At 39.1% G+C, this 15,000-nt stretch overlaps 2 protein-coding genes and 1 non-coding gene across 4 annotated transcripts in view; 2 read left to right on the forward strand and 1 right to left on the reverse strand.

Annotated features, from left to right (window-relative positions):
• Positions 1-214: 214 nt before the first annotated feature.
• LOC130241684 (chloride channel protein 2-like) lies at positions 215-6,330 on the forward strand. Its single transcript, XM_056473591.1, has 7 exons — positions 215-267; positions 1,646-1,751; positions 2,421-2,488; positions 3,388-3,426; positions 3,520-3,624; positions 4,417-4,503; positions 5,837-6,330. Exons 2-7 carry the CDS (start codon positions 1,646-1,648, stop codon positions 5,978-5,980), a joined length of 549 nt encoding a protein of 182 aa, XP_056329566.1. The 5' UTR covers positions 215-267; the 3' UTR covers positions 5,981-6,330.
• Positions 6,331-6,604: 274 nt separating this feature from the next.
• Positions 6,605-6,676, reverse strand: trnag-ucc (transfer RNA glycine (anticodon UCC)). The gene has a single exon. It is a non-coding gene; the product is annotated as a tRNA-Gly (tRNA).
• An 8-nt stretch (positions 6,677-6,684) lies between these two features.
• ilkap (integrin-linked kinase-associated serine/threonine phosphatase) overlaps positions 6,685-15,000 on the forward strand; it is an 18,399-nt gene continuing 10,083 nt past the window's right edge. The window contains exons 1-4 of one of the 2 annotated variants that reach the window (XM_056474339.1): positions 6,685-7,147; positions 9,200-9,316; positions 12,732-12,846; positions 14,617-14,723. In XM_056474339.1, coding sequence (XP_056330314.1) covers positions 7,105-7,147; positions 9,200-9,316; positions 12,732-12,846; positions 14,617-14,723 — 382 coding nt within the window. In that variant the 5' untranslated portion in view covers positions 6,685-7,104. The remainder of the gene's footprint in view (positions 7,148-9,199; positions 9,317-12,731; positions 12,847-14,616; positions 14,724-15,000) is intronic. The other variant, XM_056474340.1, reaches the window with a different exon arrangement.

A 15,000-nucleotide genomic window follows, 5' to 3' on the forward strand; every position in this document is an offset into this window, starting at 1 on the left:
GATCCTGTGCTCAGGAATCTGAAGACAGTGCCCATGGTGAAATCCACCAGGTACAGAAGCACAGATTCTGAATATTATTGTGTGTGTGATCGATGTGTGTGATCAGTGTGTGTGATCAGTGTGTGTTTTTTGTTTGTGTTTCCCAGAGTCAATGTTGTTTTTGGGCTCTATTGAGCGTGCTCAGTTGTTGTCGCTCCTGATGCAGCGAGCGCAATACCTGCGGGGCGGAGCCTCAGTATACCTGCCCACAGCAAAGTTCATTTCCAGGTCACGACACTAATTCATTTAAAATAAATAAATAAAATAATAGTAATTTTGTTTTATTTAAATTAGATTTTTATTATTTTCTTTTAAAAAGCTGTTCTTTTTTAGTTTAATATATTTACTTTATTTTAATTTGATCATTATTTTGTGTATTTTATTAATTGATATTTATTTTAATTTTAATTTCTTATTTATTTTGTAGCATTTTATTTTGTCATTTTTTTAATTAATTTTTTTTTTAATTGACTAGTATTTTGTTTAATTTTCAGTTGTTCGTTATTTGGTTAATTTTATTATTTAATTTTAATTGTTTCATTATTTTATTTTGTTCACTTTTGTTTTCATCTTATTAATTTGTGATTTTATTTTAACTTATTTTAATTTGAGTATTATTTTATTTAAATTAATTCCAATTTTATCATTATCATTTTTTCATTTTTATTTAATTAGTATTTATTTAATTTTGATAATTATTTTGTTTAATTTTATTAATTGTTTTATTTTAAATTTATTTAGTTAATTTCTTATTTTATTTTTAATTAATTATTATGTAAAATTCTAAATTTAAAATATAAAAAAAATCTATTTATTTAAATTAATTCATATTTTATTTCATTTTGTTAATTGTATTTCATTCATTCATTTTCTTTTCGGCTTAGTCCCTTTATTAATCTGGGGTCGCCACAGCAGAATGAACCGCCAACTTATCCAGCATATGTTTTTTATGCAACGGATGCCCTTCCAGCTGCAACTCATCTCTGGGAAATATCCATACACACTCATTCACACACATACACTACGGACAATTTAGCTTACCCAATTCACCTGTACCACATGTCTTTGGTCTGTGGGGGAAACCGGAGCACCCGGAGGAAACCCACGTGAACGCAGGGAGAACATGCAAACTCCACACAGAAACGACAACTGACCCAGCCGGGGGCTCGAACCAGCGATCTTCTTGCTGTGAGGCGACAAGCACTACTTTACTGCGCCACTGCATCGCCATTGTATTCATTTTTAATTGATTTTAATATGATCAATATTTTGTTTAATTGATTTTAATTTGTTTTAATTGGTCAATGTCTTATTTTATTTAAATTTACTTTAGTCATTCTTTAATTTAGCGTCATTAAAATTCTATAATTTTATTTCATTTTTAATTTATTTATTTTTATTTATTTATTTTTTTGTTTTTATTTTATTTTGTTCATTATTTTATTATTTTTTATGTAATATTTATTAATTATTCAGATTCATTTGTCATTTTTTATTTTTTCCAAGCAAAAGGAAAATGTCAATATCATGCAGCATTTCATCCTTTTAACACTGTGTGTGTGTGTGTGTGTGTGCGTGCGTGCATGCGTGCGTGCGTGTGTTTTAGATGGCCACAGAAGACTCTTCATCTGCCTCCGCTCATGTTTCTCCTTCTACACCTCTAAAATCTGCTCTGAAGAGAGCGACTGCAGACCAGGAACAGTTAAACAACAGTAATAACTAAACCCACACTCACTCTATTTTACATTTTTACAAAATAAAAGTATCATGGGTACATGAAGGAGGTCAGACAGAATATATATATATAAATGTAACATTCACTCATTCATTCATTTGCCTTCGGCTTAGTTTCTTATTTATCAGGGGTCACCACAGTGGAATGAACCGCCAACTTATCCAGCATATGTTTTACACAGCAGATGCCCTTCCAGCTGCAACCCATCACTGGGAAACACCCATACACATACACACACACACACACTCATACACTACGCCCAGTTTAGTTCATCAATTCCCCTATAGTGCATGTGTTCGGACTGTGGGGGAAACCAGAGCACCCGGAGGAAACCCACACCAACATGAGGAGAACATGCAAACTCCACACAGAAACATCAACTGACCCAGCTGGAACTCGAACCAGAGACCTTCTTGCTGTGAGGACACAGTGCTAACCACTGAGCCACCGTGATGCCTTTATTTTATTCCTTTGTACTTTATTCTGATCTGCGTAATAATATAGTGCACACTTTTACACTAGAGAGAAGTTTAAGTGTGAATCTTGTGCTTTGAGACTCTCATCTCGTGTGTGTGCGTGTGTGTGTGTGTGTGTGTGTGTGTGTGTGTGTGTGTGTGTGTGTGTGTGTGTCTGTTATTTCTCTCAGATGTTTATGATTCTGGCCTGAGCTTTAAGACGTGCTTCTGTTCTCGGCCGGACATTGACGCTATGAAGGTGAAATACACATACACACACAGGTGCACACTTACGCACGCACACACACACGAATGCATGCACTCACGCAAGCACACCCAAACACGCACACTCACACACACACGCATGCATATTCACACACACGCACACTCGCACACACAAAAACAGGCACGCACACACACACACTCATATTCAGAAACATACACTCGCTTTCACACACTCACACATATTCACACAAGTACTCGCAGACATATTAACACACACACAAACACACAATCACTCAAACACACACTGTCATGTAGGAAGTGAAACACACTCGCACATATTCACACAAACACTCTCTCTCTCTCTCTCTTAACACACATACTCACACACATTTCACAAACACACAAACATATTCACAAAGACACACACACACACACACACACACACTCTCTCTCTCTCTCTCTCTCTCTCTCTCTCTCTAACACACACCCTTACACATACTCACACACATATTTACAAACACACAAACATATTCAGAAACATACACACGCTTGCACACACTCACACATATTCACAAAACACACACACACACACTGTCATGTAGGAAGTGAAACATACTCACAAACACAGGCCCTTGCACACTCAAACATACACAAAAGCACACGCATACGTTCACACACACACATACACTGGCATAAAGGAAGTGAAGCACACACACATTCACAGTCTTACGCAACATGCACACACACATATTCACAAACACACTCTGTCAAACACACACTCACACATATTCACAAAGACAAACAGTCCTACACACATACACACTTTCTCTCTCTCTCATTCTCACACACACACACTTACAAACATGTTCACAGAGATTCACTGTGTGTTAATATTTGTGTAATGTGTGTGAGTTTGTGTGTGTGTCTCTCTAGAATGACCCGGATGCACATGATGATACGATACTTCATGAGGTGAGGACACTTTAATACACACACACACACACACACACACACACACACTCTATCTCTCTCTCATGTGCAGTATCTCTGTATGTGTGTGTGCAGATTGAGGAGTGGGAGGAGCAACAGCTTGATGAGCAGGTGAACTTCAACAGCTGCCAGATTGACCCCGCCCCCTTCCAGCTGGTGGAGCGAACAACACTGCACAAGGTGTGTGTGTGTGTGTGTGTGTGTGTTTGAGAGTGTGTGTGTGTTTGAGTGAGTGTGGAAGAGACAGTGTGTGTGTGTTTATTTGTCAGTGTGTTTGAGAGTGTGTCTGTGTGTGTTTCAGAGTGTGTGTTTGAGTGAGTGAGTGTGAGAGAGAGACAGTATGTGTGTGTGTTTATTTGTAAGTGTGTTTGAGAGTGTGTGTGTGTTTGAGTGAGTGAGTGTGTGTCTGAGTGAGTATGGGAGAGACGCTGTGTGTGTGTTTGAGTGAGTATGAGAGAGACTGTGTGTTTGTGAAAGCGACTGTGTGTGTGTGTGTCTGCGCGTGTGTGTGTGCGTGCCTGTTTTTGTGTGTGTACGTGTGTGTGCATGTGTGTGCGTGCCTGTTTTTGTGTTTGGGTGTGTGTGTGTGTGTGTGTGTGTGTGCGTGTTGTTTGTGTGAGTGTGTTTGAGTGTGCATCCGTGAGTGCATGTGTTCGTGTGTGTGAGTGTGCGAGTGTGCGTGTTGTTTGTGTGAGTGTGTTTGAGTGCGTGTGTGTGTGCGTGTTTGTGTGTGCGTGCGTGAGTGCATGTGTGCGTGTGTGAGTGCATGCGTTTGTGTTTGTGTGTGTGTGTTGTTTGTGTGTGTTTGAGTGAGTGTGTGTGCGTGTTTGTGTGCGTGTGTGAGTGCACGCGTTCGTATGTGTGTGTGTGAGTGTGCGTGTTTGTGTGCGTGTGTGTGTTTGTGAGTGTGTATGTGTATGTGTGTGTGTGCGCTAAATGACTGATATCTGTGTTCTTCTCTCTCTCTGACAGACTCACAGCATGTTCTCTGTGTTGAATCTGGACTCTGCGTTCGTCACCAGTGTGGGTCGATTAGTGGGAGTGGTTTCCCTGAAGGAGGTGAGCGTTTAGACCTGATGATCACTCTGCTGTGCCGTTATTTTCAGATAAACACACAGATAAAGTCGTTCCGCCGTATTTTGTTTTGATGATCCCCTTAACACATTTTGTTGATTATAAGTAGGAGCAGACAGAATTTATACGGAATGATTTTAGGAGTATCATAACAAAAAAATCACAGTGGGGAAGCACAGCAAGAAGGTCGCTGGTTCGAGCTTCGGCTGGGTCAGTTGTCATTTCTGTGTGGAGTTTGCATGTTTTCCCCGTGTTGGCGTGGGTTTCCTTCGGGTGCTCCGGTTTCTCCCACAGTCCAAACACATTGGCCGTAGTGTATGAATGTGAATGCAAGAGTGTATGGGTGTTTCCCAGTACTGGGTTGCAGGTGGAAGGGCCTCCGCTGCGTAAAACAAATGCTGGATAAGTTGGCGGTTCATTCCACTGTGGCGATCTCTGATGAATAAAGGGACTAAGCCATAAAGAAAATGAATGAACAAATAAATGAATATAAATTTACACACATGTACATTTACACACTCATTACACAACTCAGCGTTTTGACCACACTTCATTATAATTGTTCATTTATTCCTCTGCTGGAGATTAGAACTGAATTTAGAAATAGTTTTGATCAAATCTTTGAGCTTAACAAAGGAAATTAAATATGTGGGCTAATGGATGTGTTCAGTGGAGTGAGTTTCCACCGTTTCCTTACTCCACCAAAGTAAAGGAGTAAAGAGTAAAAGTAAAGCAAAGAGAAAGTCAAGAGGCTGAATGGAGGAGGCTCGTTCTTTATCCTCGCGCTGCAGATGCTGTGTTTAACTGTTTTCTCTAGTGAAGCGTTCAGTTTTTACACTTACAAAGTCGTCATGTAAATAGTAAATACAGCATGGAGCGACACAACTGACTCTTAAAGGGAATGAGAGACGAGACTCTGACTGGTTCAATGCAGGTTATGCTCAAAACACACCCAGAACTCATCAGAGAATAAGCTCAACCCTGTTAGACCATGCGCCGGGGCACAGAGCGGATTTATCCATGCTTAAAATATCAGAAGTGGATTCAGACACGGCCTTAATGCTTTTACACCATGAGCTTTAGACTTTTAGCCTAGTTCGTTAAAATAGAGCCCTTAGACTCAATGATGGGCTAAAAAATCTGCAGAATTCTGTGCTTTCCTACTTTCCAACTACAAGGCAGCTCATTCTCATTATTATGTTTAACAGACTGTAAGGTTAGTGTTAGTGTAAATTGACATTAAGACATTGACATTTGTGTATCTTGCTCTCTCTGTGTCTGTGTGTGTGTGTGTGTGTGTGTGTGTGTGTGTGTGTAGTTGTGTGACGCCATCACGAACTCCATGCCGCAGGACGGTGTGTGTCTTTCTCCAATTCTGTCCGGTTTCAGAGAGCGAGGCTCTGCAGGATGGAGACCTGAGGTGTGTGAGCTGCACAAACTGCTGGACCACCAGGACTGCTGAAACACACACACAACCACCACAGCCAGTGTGTGTGTGTGTTATTCATGATTAACTGTGTGTAAAAATAATTAATGTCTGTGAAAATGGGTTTGTTTCTGTAATGGCCACACACAAAATCTCAACCTGTGTGTGCGCGCATGTGCGTGCGTGCGTGTGTGTTATTTATGATTAACTGGGTGTAAAAATAATCAATGTGTCTGTGAAAATGTGCAATGGACACAGAAAGACACACGCAACCTCAACTAATGTGTGTGTGTGTTACTCGTGACTAGCTGTGTGTTAAAATAATCAGTCTTTTAAAAAATGTGTGTGTTTCTGTGATGGACTAAACAGTTTCTTGTCTAAGACTCGACACGTGTTCTGATATTCAGATTTTTTGTTTTTGTTTTGAGTATTAATTTGTGTGTGTGTGTGTGTGTGTGAATGGATGGCTGTGGCTGAAGGACATCATCCACTGTGTAAAATTATGCTGGAATAGTTGGCGGTTCATTCTGTGGCAACCCTTGATGAATAAAGGAACTAAGCCGACAGAAAATGAATGAATGAATTGTAAAATGCTTTGAAGCAGAGAGAAACTTTAACAAATCAACAAGTGTACATGAAGAAAAGTAAAAAAAAGTGTTTTGCGTTGGCCGGGAATCGAACCCGGGTCAACTGCTTGGAAGGCAGCTATGCTCACCACTATACCACCAACGCATGGCAATAATGTGAACCATCGCTCTACAAGAACAGCACCTGATTCCCGGAGAAACTTCTTTTTCTATGTCATATAATATTTCTGTGTTGTTGTGTTGCTATAATAACAGCTACCTACATGTATTACAAATTTGTTTAGTTGTAAGTTTAAAGTAATTTCACAGATTTCCCCTAATATAATTCAAGTAGCATTAGCATGTTAGCTGTTGCCTTCAAACACACAACGTTAGTTTCAAACCGCGCCTCTGCTCGAGCTGCTGAATTACTCAGTTTACTCTCTGAAATACAAACACCAGACTACTGTGTTTTTTCTGCATAAAAATATTAATTCTTTTCGCGTTTACCTGCTGGCAAACGAGTGCCATTTGATCAGAGGATCGGCGTGTGTGTGTGTTGATGTTTGTCAGACGCTAACTCTAGGTCCAGAAATGGATTTATTTGACGATCTTCCAGAACCTACAAACGATCCAGGTGGGATTTTCACACTAATTATATAAGAATAAGCATCATGCATATGTTATATATGTTAAAGTCAGTCATCTGGACAGATAAACGTGAACATTCGGACAGTGCAGTGCACGCGCCTGAATTAGCTTTAGTATTGTTATTACCCTCACACATTTTTACAGAATGTGCCTGTTTTAAAGTCTAAATGTTCGACTATTGTGCCTATTTTATATATATATAACTTTTATATGGTCTCTCAGTTTGAGAATATTGCAGGATACAGTGCTATACACTAAGGGTAGATTACAAGAGCATTGTAATTTTCACAGTATTTCCTATAATATTTTTTCCTTATTTCTTTTAATTTGGCTGAGATAAAGCAGTGTTTAAGACAATATTATTAGCCATCTTAAATAATTGTTTTACACTGGCAACAGAACAAATGTTTTCCAATAATCTGCCTAATTAAGCCTTTAAATCACACTTTAAACTGAATGCTGATATGTTGCAAAATCTTCCCTATTGAAAAAAACAGCTTAAACCAGCCTAGGCTGGTTGGCTGGTTTTAGCTGGTTGACCAGCCTGGTTTTAGAGGGGTTTTGGCCATTTCCAGGCTGGTTTCCAGCCATTTCCAGCCTGGTCGTAGCTGGTCAGGCTGGAAAATGATTAGCTAAAACCAGCTTGACCAGCCTTAAACCCCTCTAAAACCAGGCTGGTCAACCAGCTGAAATCAGCCAACCAGCCTAGGCTGGTTTAAGCTGGATTTTTCAGCAGGGATATGTGCTGTCATTATTATTAATCATAACTCGTTTTTGAAACTATTATGTTTAGAAATGTTGATAAATAATCTGTTAAACAGCACTTGAGAAATGTTTTAAAAATAATTCAAATTTAACAGGAGGGTGAATAATTTAGTTTGTAATTAACTGTATATGTTAATGTCTTCTCAAGTGAATCTCAACATTGTTAAGCAGCTCACAAGATTATAAAGTATCCTAAACGCACAGATGAAGATGCTTTAGAAGAGCCCCTGTTATGAGTTTTGAAAATGACCGTCCATTTAGTGTGTAACACAGCTCCAATTTAATAAAAACACCTAGTGACGGATGAATCTTACAGTGCTCAACATTTATGAGTTCACCTCTCACAAATCTCTCAATTAACTGAATGTTTATAGGAAGCTTTACAATAATGTGCTTGTGCATATACATTAGACTAGTCAGTACTGAAGCTAAATCTAGAGCTAATCTAACATAATAACTCACGATAATGGTCAAAATTAGCACACTCAAATTTATAGGTTAGGGAAATGTATTAAATTAAACATTTTAGAAAGAGAAAAATTCAAGAGAAAGGAAAAATGTATAAAATTAGGTAGTTTGTAGTTTTTTCCCCCAATATTTATAAATAACACATTTAAATTTGTATTATCTTTCCATTTCTAAAGATGTTCAGTGACTTAAATATTAATGTCTGCGTTTAATAAATCTGTTTTGTTCAAACGCACCAAAATATATGACCTATATTCACTGAGAAATGGATCAAGATATTCTCATTCATATACTTATTTAGGGCGGCACGGTGGTTAGCACTGTGGCCTCACAGCAAGAAGGTCTTTGGTTCGAGTCCCGGCTGGACCAGTCGGCATTTCTGTGTGGAATTTGCATGTTCTCCCCGTGTTGGCGTGGGTTTCCTCCGGGGGCTCCGGTTTCCCCCACAGTTCAAACACATGCGCTATAGAGGAATTGATGAACTAAATTGGCCGTAGTGTGTGTGTATGGGTGTTTCTCAGCACCGGGTTGCAGCTGGAAGGGCATCCATTGTGGAAACCAATGCTGGATTAGTTGGTGGTTCATTCCGCTATGGCAACCCCTTATGAATAAGGGACTAAGCTGAAGGAAAATGAATGAATGTACTCATTTATGCTGAGCACTGTATAAAACGATTCTCTCACAAAAAGAGTCGACTCGGAGTCATTTGAATGATTGGATTGGTGATTCTGCACATATTTTTCTCTCTCTTCAGTTTGAGGCTTTAATCGTGAAGGTTTTAATAATGATGTTTTTTCTTGAGCAGTTCCAGTGAAAGTCCTGCAGCCGGATGAGGAGCGAGGAGAGAAGAGGAAGAGAAGCATCAGCTCAGAGCAGACAGAGGTGCAGGATGACAAACAAGAGGAAAAGAAAGTTTGTAAAGGTTTTCAGCTTTCCACACACATCGTGTTCACTGACAGAGAGTCTTCGGGTTGTGTGTGTGTGTGTGTGTGTGTGTGTGTGTGTGTGTGTGTGTGCGTGTGTGTGTGTGTGTGTGTGTGTGTGTGTGTGTACAGTTGAAGTCAAAATTATTCGCCCTCTTGTCATTTTTTTTTTCTGTGATTGATGTTGAACAGATTCAGGAATTTTTCACAGTATTTGCTCTAATATTTTTTCTTCTGGAGAAAGTCTCATTTGTATTATTTCAGCTAGAATAAAAGCAGCTCTTAATTGTTTTAAACCCATTTTAAGGTTAATATTATTAGCCCCCTTAAGCAATATTAGTTTTGGATTGTCTCCAGAATAAACCACTGTTATACTGTTATATTTAGTTCAAACGACTGCCACTCAGACAACAAAACTGTACAGGATATGGCTGTAAAGAATCAGAATCAGAAGGAGCTTTATTGCCAGGTATGTTCGGACATACGAGGAATGTGTTTTGGTGACAGAGCTTCTACAGTGCAACAGGATAACAGAGACAGGACAACAAACAGATCATAAATATATTTTAAAACCTACAAGTAAGTAGTGAATGCAAATATAAAAATTGACAAGTGTATGTACATGTTTATTACTATATACAACGTTATATGTGCAGCTGTTATGTGCAAATTGGCATGTAAAGTGTGTTGTTAAATAAGTGTATATGTGTATAAAAGTGTATAGTAGTAGTGATGTTGGTTCCACAGTTATTACCATCAAGTGTTCATGAGATGGATTGCCTGAGGGAAGAAATAATCCAATATTAATGTAACAAAACAAAAACAAAAACCATTTTTTCCTTTTGTATTGAAATTCCTGAAACGGTTTAGTCTGAAAGAGAGCCGAACTCAAAACAACAAAACAACAAGAAGTGATGTTAATCCAAAACAAATTTAACATAGAGGATTTAAATCTGATTGTCATTCTCTAATTGTCTCTAATTTTCTAATTGTCTGATTGTCAGACTCTAAATCAGAGTCTCCCTCAACTATCCTATAGAGAATCCTCTCTGCTTCAGTTCTGCCCCCTACAACATGCAGTAATTAATTACAATAAGATGGTCCTGGTGTCCACTATAGTGGACATTTAAAAAAGGATGATATTTTGAAACACAAACAAGTTAACAGCTTTGAAAGCTAAATTTATTGTTCCTGACACTTTAATAAACAAATATAAATGTAATAATAGTAGTAAAAAACATTTAAAAAGCAAAATTTTACATGCCTCTCTCCTTCCCTTAAAATGTGCTTTTTTGTATGTCGGCCATTTTGGATGCAGTGTAAGAAGTGGATGCAGTGTTAGAAGCATGCCAGCCAATCAAATGACATATCACTAGAAAGCATAGGATGTCCTCTGAACATTAAACAGGACTTGACAGAGTGGCTCAAAGACTTCAAAGAAAATTCATGAAATGCAATGTCCACTACAGAGGACACAAGTCAATGGATGGGGTCTCAGGAGGATACAATAACTTGCTTAATTACCCGAACTTTACCCTAATTAACTTAATTAAATGTCACTTTAAGCTGTATATAAGTGTCTTGAAAAATATCTAATCAAATATTAACTGTCATCATGGCAAAGATAAAAGAGATTAGTTATTAGAGATGAGTTATTAAAACTATTATGGGGAAAAATATACAGGGGAGGGGGGGGGGGGGGATAATAATTCAGGAGGGCTGATCATTCTGAGTTCAACTGTATGTATATATGTTTGTGTGTGTGTCTGTTTGTCAATGTTGGGTGTAATATTAAGTACTAAAGTAGCAAATCACTGTAATTAAATGACTCATCTGCTGAAAAAATATATTTTAAATTCATTTTTAGGTCATTTAATTAAAGTTACTTATAATCGTAGACTGTAAAAGATATGGATGTAGTATTTGTGACGTTACCCATAGGTTTCTGAAGAACCCAAAAGAAACTACAAGTAGGCGCGGCCAACCGTCAACATTTTGTTCCCACGTTATCGCACCCACGGCGGGATATCAAACAAGGGCAAAGAGGCGGAGCTTGAGTGGAACTACAGACACCTGCTAGCATTCTGCTTAGACAGGCTTTTCTTTGGGAGAAACACTTAATTCTTCAATGCAAGACTATTTTTGAAATCCAGGCATAACACTGTATGACAACGCTTCAGACGACTGTTTTATAGCCTACACCTAATCAATTTGTCAGATTCTGAAAGGCATTTAAGCTCTAGAGAAAATTATAAATGATAATTGATCTTAAATAAAACAAATACATGTAAAGAGACGGTATATTACATGGATCACCAAAATTGTTCCTGGGTGTCTGGTGCCCTGCAGATTTTAGCTTCAACCCTAATCAAACACACCTGAACAAGCTAATCAAGGTCTTACTAGGTATACTTGAAACACCCAGGCAGGTGTGTTAAGGCAAGTTGGAGCTAAATCTTGCAGGGCACTGGATCTCCAGGAACAAGATTGGTGACCCCTGGTATATAAGTATATAATTTCTCTCACCTGGGAAATGGAGGCAACTTGAACGGTTTGAGAGCACAATTAAGTGCACACAGCATGCTATAGTATCTGATAATTGCAGGAAATAAGTCCAAAAGGCAGTTGACTGTGTAAAGAAACATTAAACAAAACAAAAATACGAAGTATATGCCGAGTTCAGCAGCTAATCAGCTGGAATCAGCTGAGGTGACGAGACAGCGAGCAGCGAGACCTAGCTCTCACTCAAGTGGACACGCCCTTAATTATGCAGACTTAATAAAGCTTAATAAAATGAAACGAATGAGTTACATAAAAATTCACCCCCTCAAAGTTGTCATGAAGGGTAATAATAGCTATATACACCAAAGCCATCTTTTGTAGCAGGCTGTAAACATGTTTTCATCAGCTGTAAAAATGGCCAATTTACCACTGCAGTCAGAAATCATCTGGATTTCCTGGAGCCAGCCCCCAGAGGCGAGTCGATGAATTGCAGTTTTAGTTACTTTTTTATTGGCTTCCCGAGGGAGAGCGGGAGGTTGCCGCCTACTTATAATGAACTTGCCTTAAATACTGCGCATAAATTCAACAGTTCTCTGTAAATAAATGTAGAGAGGTTAATGTTACATCATTAAATTTTAGCATAATAATTACATTTTTAAACTATAGAAGGTTATAATTATCAAGACAGTCAAACATGGTTTAGAAACAATGAATTAGTTCATCACAATTTATGGTATGAATTTTAATATAAGTCAATTAATATTAAATTACCTACTGAGTGTCTGAAAGGTCATTTAAATACGGTTTTAGTCATGCAATTAGTAAGTGAATAAACAAACCCAACACTGGTGTTTGTTTGGTGTGAGAGGAGATGTGTGATGATCTCTGTGTCGTTCTGTTATTTTTCCCCAGAAGGCTTTGCGAAGCTCACAGGTTTTGTCTCAGCAAGGCGTGGAGAGAGAGAAGAGATGCAGGATGCACACGTCCTTCTGCCAGACCTTAACGTCACATGTCTACCCTCTCAAGTGTGAGTGTCTGTCTGTGGTTCAGTCTGTCTGTCATTCTGTCTGTCTGTCATTCTGTCTGTCGTTCAGTCTGTCTGGCATTCTGTCTGTCTGTCGTTCAGTCTGTCTGTCATTCCGTCTGTCTGTCATTCTGTCTGTCTGTGGTTCTGTCTGTCTGTCATTCCGTCTGTCTGTCATTCTGTCTGTCTGTGGTTCTGTCTGTCTGTGGTTCAGTCTGTCTGTGGTTCTGTCTGTCTGTCATTCTGTCTGTCTGTGGATCAGTCTGTCTGTGGTTCAGTCTGTCTGTCTGTGGTTCAGTCTGTCTGTCATTCTGTCTGTCTGTGGTTCAGTCTGTCTGTCATTCTGTCTGTCTGTGGTTCAGTCTCTCTGTGGTTCAGTCTGTCTGTCATTCTGTCTGTCTGTGATTCAGTCTGTCTGTCTGTCTGTCTGTCTGTGGTTCAGTCTGTCTGTCATTCTGTCTGTCTGTCATTCTGTCTGTCTGTGGTTCTGTCTGTCTGTGGTTCAGTCTGTCTGTCTGTGGTTCAGTCTGTCTGTCATTCTGTCTGTCTGTGGATCAGTCTGTCTGTGGTTCAGTCTGTCTGTCTGTGGTTCAGTCTGTCTGTCATTCTGTCTGTCTGTGGTTCAGTCTGTCTGTCATTCTGTCTGTCTGTGGTTCAGTCTCTCTGTGGTTCAGTCTGTCTGTCATTCTGTCTGTCTGTGGTTCAGTCTGTCTGTCATTCTGCCTGTCTGTGGTTCAGTCTCTCTGTGGTTCAGTCTGTCTGTCATTCTGTCTGTCTGTGGTTCTGTCTGTCTGTCTGTCTGTCTGTCTGTCTGTCTGTCTGTCTGTGGTTCAGTCTGTCTGTCATTCTGTCTGTCTGTGGTTCAGTCTGTCTGTCATTCTATCTGTCTGTGGTTCAGTCTGTCTGTCATTCTGTCTGTCTGTGGTTCAGTCTGTCTGTCATTCTGTCTGTCTGTCATTCTCTCTGTCTGTTGTTCAGTCTGTCTGTCGTTCTGTCTGTCTGTCGTTCAGTCTGTCTGTCGTTCTGTCTGTCTGTTGTTCAGTCTGTCTGTCATTCTGTCTGTCTGTGGTTATTCTGTCTGTCATTCTGTCTGTCTGTCTGTCTGTGGTTCAGTCTGTCTGTCAGTCTGTCTGTGGTTCAGTCTGTCTGTGGTTCTGTCTGTGACGGTCTTTCGCTCTGTCTGACTGTCTTTCTGCCTGTCTGTTTGTTTGTCTGTTTATCATACTGTCGTTCTATCTGTCTGTCATTCTGTCTGACAGTTATTCTGTCTATTGTTCTGTCTGTTATCATGTCTGTTGTTCTGTCTGTCTGTTTGTCTGTCTATCTGTTTGTTGTTCTGATTGTCTGTCTGTCTGTCTGTCTGTTGCTCTGTCATTTGGTCTGTCTGTTGCACTCTGTTCTGTCTCTGTCTGTTTGACTGTGTCGTTCTGTCTGTCGTTCTGTCTGTATGTTGTTCTGTCTGTCTTTTGTTCTGTCTGTTGGTCTGTCTGTCATTCTGTTTGTTTTTCTGTCTGCCAGAATATCTTTCTGTCTGTTGTTCTGACTATCTGTCACTCTCTCATTCTCTCTTTCTGTTTTTCTGTCGGTTGTTCTGTCATTCTGTCCATCATTCTGTAGTTCTGCCTGTCTGTTTTTCTGTCATTCTGTCTGTCATCATATCTGTTTTTATGTCTGTGTGTCTGAGTATCTGTTCTCCTTGACTGGTTGTCTGTTGTTCTGTCTGTCTGTTATTCTGTCTGTCTGTTTATCTGTTTCTCTCTGTCCCTTGTTCAGGTCTCGACTGGCATATTTCGCAGTGTTTGATGGTCACGGTGGAGCTCGAGCATCGCAGTTTGCTGCTGAGAATCTTCATCACACGCTGCTCAGGAAGTTTCCTAAAGGTAAATCAGATACTATCACTCATAATTAGGATAATTAATTGTGAGTCATTTAGTCTTCAGCTTAGCATGTCACAATTTTCAAATTTTAAATCTACAATTTTGATTTCATAATCTGGAAATTTGGGTTTTAATGCATTATTAGGACTCTTAAAATCATCATTTTGGCTTTGCATTTCATCATTTTCATGTGTTGCCTAATTATTTCCAATTTTAAGCTCATACTTTAGACTTTGTGTTATATTTTATATTTTATGCTTGATTTATTTATTTTAGTTTT

The sequence above is a fragment of the Danio aesculapii genome, chromosome 15 (assembly GCF_903798145.1).
Source record: "Danio aesculapii chromosome 15, fDanAes4.1, whole genome shotgun sequence".
Classification (NCBI taxonomy): Eukaryota; Metazoa; Chordata; class Actinopteri; order Cypriniformes; family Danionidae; genus Danio; species Danio aesculapii.

Bases quoted from the DNA above. Each gene is read 5' to 3' on its own strand.
- LOC130241684 (XM_056473591.1), top strand. From the start codon at position 1,646: ATGGCCACAGAAGACTCTTCATCTGCCTCCGCTCATGTTTCTCCTTCT. The intron at 1,752-2,420 runs GTAATAACTAAA...TATTTCTCTCAG, and splicing joins CCAGGAACAGTTAAACAACA to ATGTTTATGATTCTGGCCTG. The intron at 3,427-3,519 runs GTGAGGACACTT...GTGTGTGTGCAG, and splicing joins ATGATACGATACTTCATGAG to ATTGAGGAGTGGGAGGAGCA.